The sequence below is a fragment of the Varroa jacobsoni genome, unplaced genomic scaffold (assembly GCF_002532875.2).
Source record: "Varroa jacobsoni isolate VJ856 unplaced genomic scaffold, vjacob_1.0 scaffold_1097, whole genome shotgun sequence".
Taxonomy (NCBI): Eukaryota; Metazoa; Arthropoda; class Arachnida; order Mesostigmata; family Varroidae; genus Varroa; species Varroa jacobsoni.
In genome coordinates, this window is record NW_019213999.1 from 33,038 (window position 1) to 47,035 (window position 13,998).

Below are 13,998 nucleotides of genomic sequence, written 5' to 3' on the forward strand. Positions count from 1 at the left end.
CCTTAAAACCATTTTTTGTTAATTTCTTTAGTTTATCGTTATTTCTCATCGTTTTGTCACTATTATTTCTCCAATGTTGAAGGCACAAAATTTGTTTATTAGTTAAAGCACGCACCTGGCCACGTCACAATGACAAGTCGTCTTATAGCTTACAATTACAATTGCAAACTACTGAAACAATCATCGGCGTTGACGTGACAGGCTTATTTTTTAGCGCGCTACCTTTTTCCTATTTTGTACAAAATTCAGCATTGAGCAGTTGCCTTCTCACTGCCCACGCGTGCACGGACAAGTCATCGTAATGTCATACTTGTATTATCACAGTGTCACTTCTATGTTTTGTTGGTCGTTTTCGTGTTTGTAGTTTCTATTCGAATCTTTCGGTAACTTAGTTTTTGTTTGGTCAATTTATCCATTGACTAGCACTGTGATTGCAGTATTTGTATTCCAGTGTGATTAGATTTTTCGCGCATTTTTTTGGCGGCCGGTGGAAAGTACCCCTTATTTTTTATTTTTGTCGAAACGTAAAATGTGTGTAGCTTAAAACTTGTTGAGGCAGCATTTGTCCCCGTTCATGTCTTTCCTATTACCATAGTAAGCGTTCTATTAACATATATTTTTATTACGATTCCTTAAGAGTTGACAATTGACTCCTTTGAGCTGACTGTGACGCGCGTTACCGAAGACGCAACACAAAGCAAAAATCTGTTTACCCCTATGTCGTGTTATTCTGATTAAATTGCCTCTTTGCTACATACTTTAGCGTGTTCTCCATCTCTAGTGTTGTTTTATAAGCAGAACTGCTTTTCAAAGTCCGCTAGGCCACAATCTATCTTCTGATGGACAAAAAATTGTAGCAATCGGCACATCATAACAGTATTGTGCTGATGTTTGATTAGTCTCTGAGTCTGCCATCTTCTGAGTGGCACAAATTCGTAAGTTTACCACCAAACACAAGTGACTCTGCTGGCGTCACATTCTGCAATATCGACTTACAGGCAAAGCTCTCTGTAAAGGGATCTTCTTTTACATTTATTTTCAATTGCTTCTTTTATAGACGTTCTTTCATAACTTTTTTTCGCAGATTCAAAATTGTTTCTTGTTTTTTTCATACGGAGATACCTCCTTCATAGACAACATTAGAAATCCGCAGTATTACGCATTCGATAGATACAATGATGAGGTGATGCACTGGCATAATTTCCCTTTTTGTAATAAACACCACAGGACGGGTCGCTTATGATATTCAATGGCTTACTCCACTGAGGGCTTTACGACCGGAACAAGTGTATTATTATTATAAATTATAATCGAAATAAGCTTCTATGGTAACACATTTGAGCGTTTAGGCAATCGCTCTTTATTCGTTTTTCTGCTGTTTCCAAAATACTCGAATATTTACAGTACAATGCAGGTGCTCAACGAAATTTTAATTTTACTCCTCTTAACAAATCATAATACATCTTGTTCATCGGTCAGCTGGATTATTTTTTTTAATTGGCAAGTTCTAATTTCCCTTTGCCCGGATACATCTTGCTCAATGTGCAGTTATCTTCCATCTTAGACATGTGACCGTTAAGGACACGTCCCCTCATTGAATTTTCGCCGAATCTATGTTTTTAGGTCCTTTGTTATCTACATCATCAATTATTGTGTCTCCAGGTCTTATAGGCAATTGCTCCAAATTGTTGGTTTCACTTATTATAAATATTTTTATTGAGCACCCCCTTTTTTCGATGGTGTGAGGTTCATTTGTGGGTTAGACATTTTCACCTTTGTGAACATTACTATTATCATTATTTATCGTCCTTACCCTCCGTATTATTATACTTAGAATAACTATAATATGAAATGCATAATATATAATAATCGTAATAATAGTAATAGCGGCATTTATATAGCAGAAAACTTCTTGTATATAGAGATCTAAAAGACTGATCTGCAGATTGTCGTACAACTGCTACGCTTATTGTGCTTAGTGTATTTCTGGTGTATGCTTTGCGCCGAACTTGGATGATATGAATAGTTCAAACGCTAGTTTAGTTATTAAAACATTGGTGACTCTTATTTGAACCGTCACAAAGTTACATTTTAGAAACACAGTTGTTATGAGCACGTCAACCGTTTTGTTAAAATTATTGTCGAGTTCTTGCTGTTGTTGTATCGTTTTGACCACTATCGGAATAATCGCAGCTCTCCCGTTACTTATACAGCTTTGCATTGATATTTTTTATCTTTGCCATATTATCTGCATATAAGGATACTGTTGCCGCTATTAACAACACTATTCAACTGTGGCGTGGACGACATGGATAAAAATAATCGGCAGACGTAGAAACAAATTCAATAGAACCACTGCTTGTTACCTTATTTAGCCGTCCCTCGCATAAATAATTAATTACAAGCTGTATTACATTAGCACACGCACACGTCACGACAGTTGAGTAGATTCCGTGTATACAATCGTTCAACTGAAGCTTTCCTTTTCCACTTTAGTCGGGAGTCCCCGAAGTCAAAACCGTTGATTTTGCTTAACAACAGAGTCAGCACAAAGTGCCGAGACTACGAAATTTTGAAAACAGTGTTCTAACATCTATGCTCAGCAATGTCTAAATCCATCCGTTAGTTTTACTTACTATTATCATTAGCTTAATCTCAATGTCGTATGATTGTTTATAAAACGTGGCGTCATGCTAAGTTCACGTGGCTTCATAGTTCGGCTATATTTATGTATGCATATAATTGTATGCATGCAAGTATCTGTGTATACGCGCGCCAATTTTTAGATAAGAATTTTCATCTTAGCTTCGAACAGCGAAAATATCAAAAATGAATGGATGGATGGATAAAAACTCAGCTGAGTTGTTAAGATATATTTTGCTGATTGGGGAAGAAACAACAGATGTGTGTCTGCGGGTTTCTGTTTGTTGAGTTGTTATCATTATAATATGTCCGTCTATGTTTATTTACATGACCATGAAGTTGGCATAGATGATTTACAAACGTAGTATATATGGAAGATGCGTAGCACAAAATTTGAGAAGTTTTTGTTTCTTTAGTAATTATGCACGTAACTATCGCGAGATTTCTCCATTCTGCAGGCAGCCGTTAATCAGCTCGGCGTACCACCTCATTTTCAACTTTCACTGAGCCCGGCTGCCACATGGGCGTTTGCCACCGGTTTGCTGATAGTAGTAATAATAGTAATATGCTAATATTAGCAATCTAAGTTTCGTCATGGATCTTTATTCCCGTTTCATATCATCTCACCATGTTTTCGGTATTTCCACCCCTGCTGGTGTATTTCTTGCAGGGTAAATCAACCGTGAATATTTAATGAGGACGTTTAATCTGTGTTTCTGCCTGGCGCATCACTCTGAAACCCCTTTTCAACAATCCTAATTTGTAATTCGATGCCGCGTTGCATCATAATTTCTTTCTCGCTGTCTGATCACACTTATTTTATTAGCTTGTCTCTTCATTATGAACTTCTAACTATTATTATGTCACCCAACTTCTATCTTAGCCAGTTGAACACTCTCTCGAAGGTGATCATTATTGGAATATGATCGGTACTTTACAGAGGATTCGTAACATGGATTCCACACTTTCTTTTTGTCCGCTAGCTTCAGCTGGGTTAAAATTGACATCACTAATATATATATACCATTAGATCACTACCGCCCGCCGATACGGTATCACCCCCGTGCCATTTCTTCTTGTCGTGAAATCTTTACATTACTTGATTCGATGCAATCGCTTACGAGACAAAAGCAGATTTGCACAACGATGTCGTTCGATTTCACGGTTACTATTGTGTGTGTCACGGAGGAGGAATGAAACCCTCAACTTTTTTCGATCCTTCACCCCTTCGCTTATACCGTTACATACAGCACAAGACGCCCCCCTCAGGTGTGTTGTTGCCCTTGCCCCACCTGACTACCACTAATGTACATTACATTCAATGGTCACCCATGGTACTAACGCATGTCATTCACTTTTCAACCATCAGACTTCTATACTTTTTCACATCTCAAGCATTCATCGCTTATTTGCCCTCCTTACTTAACCTGATCATTTAGCTCTTTTGTCGGTTTTTTTAGTTGAATTACATTTACCATCCGTGTATGTGTGTCGTGTTTGTGTATTTCTGTTTATTTTCTTTGTTATGGATAATAGCCGTAATGACTGACTCTTCTCTCAAGAAGTCGGCGAACTCGTCATTCGGTTTCCGGCCTTGGTTAAGATCAGGTACGGCACAAATCCATCACAACTATATATTTGAGAAATCTTCCTTCCTTTTTGTTTCTCATATAATCCAAGATGGCATAACCTCATGCCTTTCACAGGTGTTTCTTGTTTTTAACTGCTAATCCTGCCTCTTTTGTGTGTCCCATGCTATGGCTCTCTTAGGTAAAACAGCTGATTGAATCTGCCTTTTGCCTCCATTTCTGTTACACTTTCGTTTGCTGTTTGTTACAGGACTTTTGTACAAGAGTATACAGCATTTACATAACACAGGTGTATTACGCAGACACACATCATACATTTAGCACACTACAGGCAGGCTACAGTTGATTTCTTTTTCTCTTGAATAACCACCATCAACCGCACGGAACCGCGTCCCAACTTGAACGAATTTTACAATAGGGTTTTTAGCAGAAAAAATCTGCACGTATCTTACCTCGAACTTTCCCAGGTAATTATTTAAATCTGAATATTTGTGCTGGTTGTAAGGGCCAGAAATGTGACTCTTGGAAAATTTGACAAAAAAACGTTTGCCAGGTCGAAAAACAAAATAAGAATATAAACATTCACTAATATTACTACTAGGACACACAGTCATGTTGTAACCCTGATTTGCTCATGGACTACCAAAAAAAATCGTATATTGCCACATCAGTGGAGATATACATTGAGACAGACATAGATTAAACATGAATTCACAGGTCACTGAGATCCGCCTATTATTATAATGGAAATATAATGATATCGCAAACAATCCATAGTGTTTGACACTTGATATTAAATTCGATCCACATCGAGCAGAGGGCCCCAGAGGTCCACAGCTTCTAGCTAAAGGGTTAGTTTTACAGCGCAGTACTTGTTTTACAACTCTTCAGAACTATATTTAATTTGGTCAGTTTTAACTTACTGCGTTGGGCGCGGCTGCTGGTTGCACTTCCGTTAGCACCCCCTATTGACATTTACGCCACGACGCTTTCACTTTTAACTTATATACGGATTCGTTGTTCTCACAGCTCTTAAATCATGCGATACTATCATATCACCACGTCTAACTTTTCTATGACAAATTTTTCGTCACTTAGAACTTTAATTAGCTCATCTTCCCACGTATACACGCCTATATACTCACACTTCACGTCTCCGTTTTCTACCTTTGTCTTTTGTTCTCTACGCCTTTGCTCTGCTTCTACTCTGCGTTTCTAACGTTCCATAAACAGCTTCCGAATTTCCGCCAAGCCTTGCAATAGTATATATACGTGTGTGTGTATAGTACTTCTGTAATAATAATAATTAGAATGATGATCGCAATAATAATAACTATACCATGCTACCAAGTCCATGATCTCCCCGCAGTTCTTTTGCCTTTTCACTGTCGAAATCCCGCACGGTCCTAGCTATACGAACCTGCTCCACTATGCGGGCGCCGTAATAAGCGATATGTCGATCACATGCTACGACTCATTTGTCGTGAAGGGCTCAGCAAGGAACAGAGGTCTCGATTCGTTGTAAATAATCAAGAGCAGTTGAACCCTTGCAGCGGCATATCTCGGACTGTGTTATACGTACAATATTCCCTACCTCCACGTCTTTATCCTCTTAATCGCTTCCTGTTTTTTTCGGCACTTTGCAGTACTACTGCCATTACGTCTGAATGCCATTACGTCTGAATTCCTCTTCGAAAGCATGCTTTCTTCTTTTATATTACTTCGGTTCGTACTTGCTACCATATTTTCATTTAATCTCTTTCCGCTCACTCGGTTCACTTTCGGTCCGCAGATGTCTTCATCGTTCAGTTTTAGCGTCATATAAGTATTATACATATGCTTAGTTCTGTGTGTTCTGATAATGCTTCGTTCCGTGTATTCTCATAATAACCCGCCTCTTTCTGCACTTCAGTAGAGGACAATGCGACGATTTTCAAATGGCTTACTTTGAAATCCGAATTATTTGAATCATTTTTGTATCATCCCATTACTCTTTTTCTTCCAAATCTTTATCCTTAGCTTCTTCACCTTGCTGTACATTTTTGCTATCGATCTGTCAGCCTTGTCACCGGCACATACGTACGCATACTGTCTGCATGTATAGAAGAAAATAACCCTAAAAGATGCACTTTTCTCGTAAAGAGCATTCTTCCATCCCACTGGTACTAATCAAGCATCCAATCGGCAAATAACACCCGGTCAAGAAGATCCGTGCATTGTCTGCATAGCGACGAATGCCTGCTTTCAGGGCCTAGCGTCCGACTCACCTACATAGCACACCTTGGTGTATGATGTCTCTCATGCATTTCGTATGGTAATTCGTACATGCACTTTTCCGCGGATAAGTTTTCCAGCTTTTACCTTATCTTCATTCGCGTCCATTGTCGATGTACCAATATCGATCATTTCTGTTTCTCCCTCTTCCCCACCCCTCTTTACGCTCGCTTGATTCGGGCAATAAACCCGTCCTGAGGATACAGACCTTCAGCGTCCACTTCTGCTTTACTTTTGTACAACTTAGCTGGAACTGCGAGATCGCCAATATACATCTTACACTTAGCATCCTTCTCCGTGGGCACGGACGATAGAAGCGGCAGTAGCGGAAACAAGACAATATTGGCAAGATTCGGTGAATAGAACGGCGGATCTACTAGAAGTACCGTGGTCCAGGCACGTTTTCCGCACTGGTCTAGATACGGGTGAAGCGAACAGCCCACGACAATGTCGACGGCACTGGTCGGCGGATGAGATGCGTCAACCACCTGGACTCCAGCCAGTTCGGCAAGCTCGAGCTCCGTACGGAACGCAGCGTCTTCTGCTGTTACCGAGCGGGTCGTCATCACGTAGATGTTCGGGACCTTTCCACCGGCTAATTGACGTGCAGCGGTGGTTCCGCTGTTGTCAATAAAAGTAAAACAAAATGTGTAACAATAACGGGAGTTTCAGAAATGCGAGGTGACCAATTAAGAGGGACACAGAAATTAAATGAAAAGCAGTTGTGTTAAAAATGTTTTTGAAACATGTATAATACCACTGCGTAATAATAACCAGCTTAACCAGGTAACGTTTAGGAAAAGTTACCAGCATCCGCTTAGTTTTAGAGACAAAAGTTGTGGGCGAATTTGAAAGCGATTTCATCATGCTTAAAGATTTGCATAATTTGCCCTAGGTTTAAACAACGCCATTTAGCATTGATATAGATTCTATGGCATACCAAAGCGAGATGTTTAGCGGCGCAGATACTTTCTCTGGCGAAACGACGAATACGACCGTGTTACGGTTATTCTGTTGTAAAATTAGGCTGCAAATATTTCTGGCAGTTGCTTCGCGCAGACAGTCAATAGAGAGCCCACGTCGGATTGCCTCGGACAGGATGGCATCACGTGTAGACCGAGCTACAGCAGGGACTTTTGAACCTGAATCTACAAAGAACAAATCAAATTCAAATTCACTACTTTAAAAGACGTTTTGTTTCAGGTCTCAATTCAGCTGCAGCACCAAGCAGACGTTACGCAAAAAAAAGCGCCATTTAACAGTAAAAAGAGACCTGAGATCAAATTTGTACCGCTTCTATTACCATTCTGTCGTTGTCATCAGGTTCGGAAACATATTTTCATTGGTGGAAACACTGGCACCACATTTCATAGCTCGGTCATTCGAATACGCACCGACGTTGAAAAGAACGATGTTGTGGCGTTTTTGATCATCTCGTCTAACGACCTTGTCGGAATTGGCGATTACGTTCTCATCATGACGGTACTTTTTCTCTTTGCGAACGTTGCAGTCAGTCAAACGAATCACGTTTTCGCCAGCATGAGCCCGGTTAATTTCTGCAAAGACTTTCTCTTTGTTGAAAAGTTCAAGGTTTTTCTCAAAGTCGAAGTCTTCCTGCAACGAGACTTCGTCACTCGCGCCACCAAAACACTCTTTGTCCCTCCGGGCACGAGAGGTAGAGAACGAATTCGAGATCGTCCGCTGCCGTTGAACCCGCTGACCATCTTTGTCAAGACGAGGAGTCTTCAGTGGTGAACGGCCTCCACAACTGGGCGAGCTGCGTTCTTTGAGAACGGGTGAACCCGAAAGCTTGTTCACGAAGCGGATGTTCGCAATGTCCGCCGCCCTATTGAGAATCGACGACGAGATAGAGCAAAAATAAATTCAGTTATTATGATTAGATCCATAATAGCACTCTAACGGGTTTGGAGGCTGAATGAATCACGTGGCCAAAGCAGTCCACAAAATTCACAATATTATTATATTCAAAATATTAATGAACACGACTATAGTTTTAAAACTAAATGGGTTGCGTCATGGGGTTGAAAAATGGTTTTTGAAACTTGCGTTATAGTATATACAGCTTAATAATAGATTTTTTTTTAAATACTGTTTGCATTTAAAGCATTCAATCCGGAGCTTTCCACACAAATATGCTATTGAGATCGCATTAAATATTTATAAAATGGGAGCTTCAAGTAACTAACAGTAAATGGCATATGAATGGCTCTGATATTTATAACACTATACCCAAGAAAATGGTAATACGACACTTACGCAATGACAACTTCAGGGTGAACGAGTTTCTTGCCATCCTTCGATGGATTTCTGATGGCCACCGATTGATCGCGTTCATCGATGCGATCGATCACTCCCCGATAGATGCCTAATACTGAGCAATCAATCTCGACAAGCGCCCCCTCGTATTGGACGCAGTCTCCACTCATCCCTCCGCCGTGTATATTTATATTTTCCCGTTACCAGAATATCTAAGGAAATTTAAATAGCGCATGAACAATTATAGGGATGCTTATAGGAAGAAACGCTAACTCCAGGTGTCCAATTTCCAATGTTTCTTATCAACAGACGATGTTAATTAGAAAGAAGAAACAACCATGGAAAATATAATATTTCACATTTCAAACCACTAATTGTTGTGCCAACGTCGATGGCTCATTTCCCAAAGTCCCAATAGCTCGGTCTTCACCGGGGTTGTTTTGAACAAGAGACTAAATCGTCAAGTGTGGCAACAACGAGCTCCAACATATTGTCACCTCTGATCATAATTTAGTTAAAACTATCTCATATACATTCTATATTGTTTAACGTGAGCTCAAATTTTTTTTTTTCTATATAGTTTCATTTATCAAATACGTTACCCTTATTAACCTTATAACAATTGGATTGTGCTGTTGTAATTCAGGCGGCTCCTTCATCTGCTTAGCACTTCATTTTGTTCATCGAATTCATATATCAAATGGAAGCTCGGTAGCTCCAGAGTATAAGAAGACTCGACGCCAGATGGCACAAACCGGCGTAGATCTTCCTACTGTACTAGTTTTGCCATTACATAGTGATGCGGCCAGAAAGATATGATTCGATCGATTGAACGACGCGTCCCATTTACTCTATCGCATTCTCATTCGTTTAGTGGGCTCTCTCTAACGGTAGATGAACCTGAATAATGAAAGGGTGGCATATAGTTTGTTGTAGCACAATTAGAGCGAACAAATAGTTCTGTTTGGAATAAACGTGGTTGTTTTATTTACTGTTTGATTGAGTTTTCGAATAATCGGGTGTTCTGTTAATATTTTGTTATGCATTGCTGTGAACAAAAGAGAACGTACAATGATACGTGTGGATACCAAGCATTTACGAGCTGCAGTTTTCAAAAAACGACTATGTTTGTCCGAATTCAGTTTTCTCACTAGATTACTAGTTGTCTGTTGTACGGTTGAAAAAGTCGAATTCTAGTAAGCTTAGTGGGTTCGTGATAGCTTAGTAGTCAACGTATTTGCCTGGTAATCTTGGGTACACGTTGCGGTCTAGATTCAAAACCTAGCATAGACAGACAGACTTTGTTTCGTGCTCGGAGTCAGCCGTCTGATGGAATTATGCCTAACGGCTATAATACCGAATAAGACTCGAAACAGAGTTTTAGTGGGCTAAAGCTATGAAGAAAAAAACAATCTATATAATACTTAAAAATAATGAGTACATGAGACTGAAATAAAAGAATAACATGATGGACCCTCGATAACTCAATGAACATCGTAGAAGCAACAATGACACAAACGTAACGGTTACCTCTTAAAGGGTTACCAAATAAGTTATATATGAAAACCCTCATCTAGCAATAGCTGATAGTGAAGATTTCACGAGTCCAGTAGTAGTTAATAATATGAATAAGGTAAATCCATTGACGGTGAAATAGCTGGTGCTCTGAGATAAAAAGTCAATTGTGCAATTTTTTTCTATGCTTCGTTGTTCTCTGAAGGACAAAGACCCAAAAAGCGAAGTCACGACACCGCAGGTTAGGCCCTAACATCATTTACGATCATACCTTCAGTAAAACATTTTCTTCGTGATTTTCATATCGTGTAAGATAGAATTCAGACCAAGCACTGACTCAATTTGTACGTAAATATTAAAAGACAAAAATCTCTGATCAGCTTTCACGGCACCCGAAGTTGCCAAATAATTTTACTTACATGATAATAATAACAATTGTGAGAAACCAATGTGGACAATTGTGGAGTGTACTTCTAATGTTATTGCGTGGTACTACAAGAATCCACAGGCACGGGCCCAAACAGTGTGGCTATCGTCCATACACACACGTCATTGATCATCACCACGGAAGCCCTGCGGTCAGATTTCATACTTACGAGCTAGGCGAAGCCAGGCTAAGAAATAAGGCTTTAGGTAACCAACAGATTGAAAATTCACCATAAAGCTGGTTCACGGTTGCAGAAACAAGAATTCTAACATACTACAGAAACATACGTGCCAGGGCAACAACGGCAGAACGGTCCCAGTTCAATGATTATATCAAAAAAGATGCAACTGCAAATATATTCTAACCAGTATCGCATCCTGAATTCGGTAACGACAACACGAACCTCGACCAGGACATGAAGTCGATCAAACTCACCTGCTGTTGCTGGTTAAAGGGTCTACTATAACCACGACCAGCCTATGGGTAGTCTTCGTTGCCACATAATACCACAATGGCTCCTACACAGCACAACATAGGAGTCAAGCGGAGCCTTATTATTACTCGCCACAAAGTGTGGTTTGCCTGATTACCACACGGAAAGAAACCTACCTTTATTAGCCAACCCAGGCGGACCTTCAACACGGTTAATATCTTCGTCCTAAACGAGCTAGGTCGTTCCGTAACGACACTAGTACGATAGCGCCCTCTCGATTGGTCGCTGGAAACTTCGGAAATTCGTGAAACGCAGCTGGTTAAGACGCAGAAATCTTTGTTGTCTAAGGGAGCCATGAACATGCGTTCATTCGTTTTGATGTGTGCCTGGATGTGGCGGGAGTTTTTAACATGCTTTTTTTTTTGTCGCGTGGCACATCAAATAATGCTCAACGGCTGAAGTGTCAAACGTAAAACACGTTAAACATATTTAGTCAATGGTCAGAGCGCCAGCCCCGAGTTTTGCTTTGCTTCTGGTTTGATATTAACCACGCTTTATTTTACCTTTTATTTATAATAAAGGTAACGTTGAATAGCGGCGAACTGTTCCCTAATCTGTTTCCATAACCTAATCCATAGCCAAATAGCTTTTTCAAAATATAATTTTAAAATAAAACAGTTCATCGCGTGACACAAATTGAGCGCCCTTGCTTACGTAAAACATTCTTCGCACCGAAAACATATCAGCACAGACGATGCTAATGGCTGCCTTGATGTTTGTAGATACTGATGCGGCGTTTAACCAAATTATTGTCACGCTCAATGGAAAAAGAAACCTTTTCCCCCTAGAGAGAAAAGTAGTCGGGTTCATCCTTTGCATCCGCCTTATTAGGAGAAAGCTTTGGTGACTCACAACCAATTAGGACATTGTGTGGCCTTCGGGGAATCGTTTTCGATCAGGCGTACTCACGCTCTAATTTAATAGTATAGAATAAATAGATCAACTCTTCAGGAGTTTGTGAAAAACGAAGTAAAGGATGTTCAAACTGAGACAAATTGGGATATTCTGAAATACTATTCTTTGACTAAAGGTGCAACAGCAAGCTTACTCTGTGCCACGTTCAAATCAAGCGTTTAACTGCTATCAGTAATGTAAGACAATACACCGTTAGATAAAAGAAAAAAACAGTAAACTACCACAACCCATTCTATTTCAGTTTACAGATTTAATTTTTACTATTATTCTTAGGTTGCAGCTAATATTAGTGCAATTCTGTAGTCTATTTTTAAATAACTAATCATTCTTGCTTCGATTTTCACTTTGATGCCCCAGAACATACAAAATAATAAAATAATGTTTTTAAAAGGAGCAGTGGACGGCCATGCTGCCTTGGTGCGATGACACCGGCCATATTCCGACGTATGGTTTAAGCACCACTAGAAAACGTTTTCAAATAAACAGAAAAATAAAAAGACATCAAGTTTTACCATTATGTGTATCATATAATATGGGGAAAATACGCTTTTGAATCGATTACTACTAATTATTTTAAACAGTAAATGCGTACGTCTTCTTTTTTACAATTCGAATTATTAGAAAAGCCAATATGATGTTTCAGCAACCTGGCTCGAATCAAATAAAACGTAAAAATAACAATCTTCTAAATATACTGCTCTGTTAAAAATAAAACAAAATTTGACTTTTCCTAGCCATGTCTTCCTGTACAAGTAGAGTTTTAACGTCATTTAACGCAAACAGTATAATTTTGCACTTAAAATGCTTCTCATGTATTTGGCTAATGATTTTTTCTAGTTTGAAGTGCCAACGAAGCTCGATTGAGTTGTCAATTGTATTAGCCTAGCTAGACTTTCCTAGAAAAAATACGTGTACCTAGAAATAAATCTGTCACCTTCGAGTGTAAAGCTGGATCAATTGCAATCAGATGTTTACAACGTATTTATTTTCTAGAAGACCACTTTTGGTGGTTGTTGTCGAACCTATATAATCAGTGACCTAGCATGGTTACAAACGAGTTTTTGTAGTGAACTGATATCAATGTGTTTACAAAGATTCAGGAACCATTGTAATACTTGGCACCAGGGTATTTGTTAGAGCCAGACAACCTTGGAGCTATTAATTTTCATGTGTAGCAGTAGCATTAAAACCCTTTTGCTTATATTTATAGAATTACGACAAGCAATTCGTTAACTTAATCTGCATTATGTTAAAAACTAAAACAAAGGTATTTGCAAAATTAGGTGGTTGGCCTCGTATTTCGCATTTAAGGAAAGTAACTTATGCTGCAAATCCGACATTTAAGAAAACCCTGATGACAGAATGATTGTTTCTAAGACTACCTGTGCCTGTTTCTAATCTGTGTAAACTACATGAATCTCGATATCGATATATTGTCCATATGTGCGATATGCGACTTCCTAATACAACGCAATTCATATATCCTTCAAAGATTGACGCTAAATTGCGCATAACGTTTAATACCTCCTTCTTGGACATAGCTTTGTTACAATGATTCTGTCATATGGAAGTGTCATGGAGCTTTACAACTAGAACGTCCGCGCTCCTTGAGGTATTTTTTTTAATGCGAAAGGGCAATTGAAGCATTATTGACCTTAAGTCTCGAGTTTTTCTGGTTTTTTTTCTTCTGAGTTTTAAATTGGTGCTAGTTTTCCATAGTTTCTACACCAATCCCACTTACAATTTCTATACTAATATCAAAAGAACTTGGTCTCGGTTCACTGATTTGATGCATTATTTTCACTGCTGGCTAGGGATTTATGCAAGAAGTCTTCTTCCAATTCTAGAGTGCAAACTCATCACAA

General features: G+C 39.2%; 2 protein-coding genes across 3 annotated transcripts in view; one reads left to right on the plus strand and one right to left on the minus strand.

The window, feature by feature from the left end:
- Positions 1–13,998, plus strand: part of LOC147752660 (uncharacterized) — a 32,827-nt gene that overhangs the window by 5,276 nt on the left and 13,553 nt on the right. The gene's annotated exons all lie outside the window — the stretch shown is intronic.
- Edc3 (Enhancer of mRNA-decapping protein 3) lies at positions 52–13,905 on the minus strand. Of its 2 annotated transcripts, none has more exons than XM_022844153.2 (5): positions 11,335–13,905; positions 8,784–8,995; positions 7,901–8,352; positions 7,447–7,654; positions 52–7,127 (listed from the first exon to the last, which is right to left on the minus strand). In XM_022844153.2, the coding sequence occupies exons 2-5, from the start codon at positions 8,951–8,953 to the stop codon at positions 6,668–6,670; spliced, it is 1,290 nt and encodes a 429-aa protein (XP_022699888.1). In that variant the 5' UTR covers positions 8,954–8,995; positions 11,335–13,905; the 3' UTR covers positions 52–6,667. The 2 variants fall into 2 exon arrangements, with proteins under 2 accessions (XP_022699888.1, XP_022699890.1); XM_022844155.2 differs by having other exon boundaries at positions 11,161–13,905.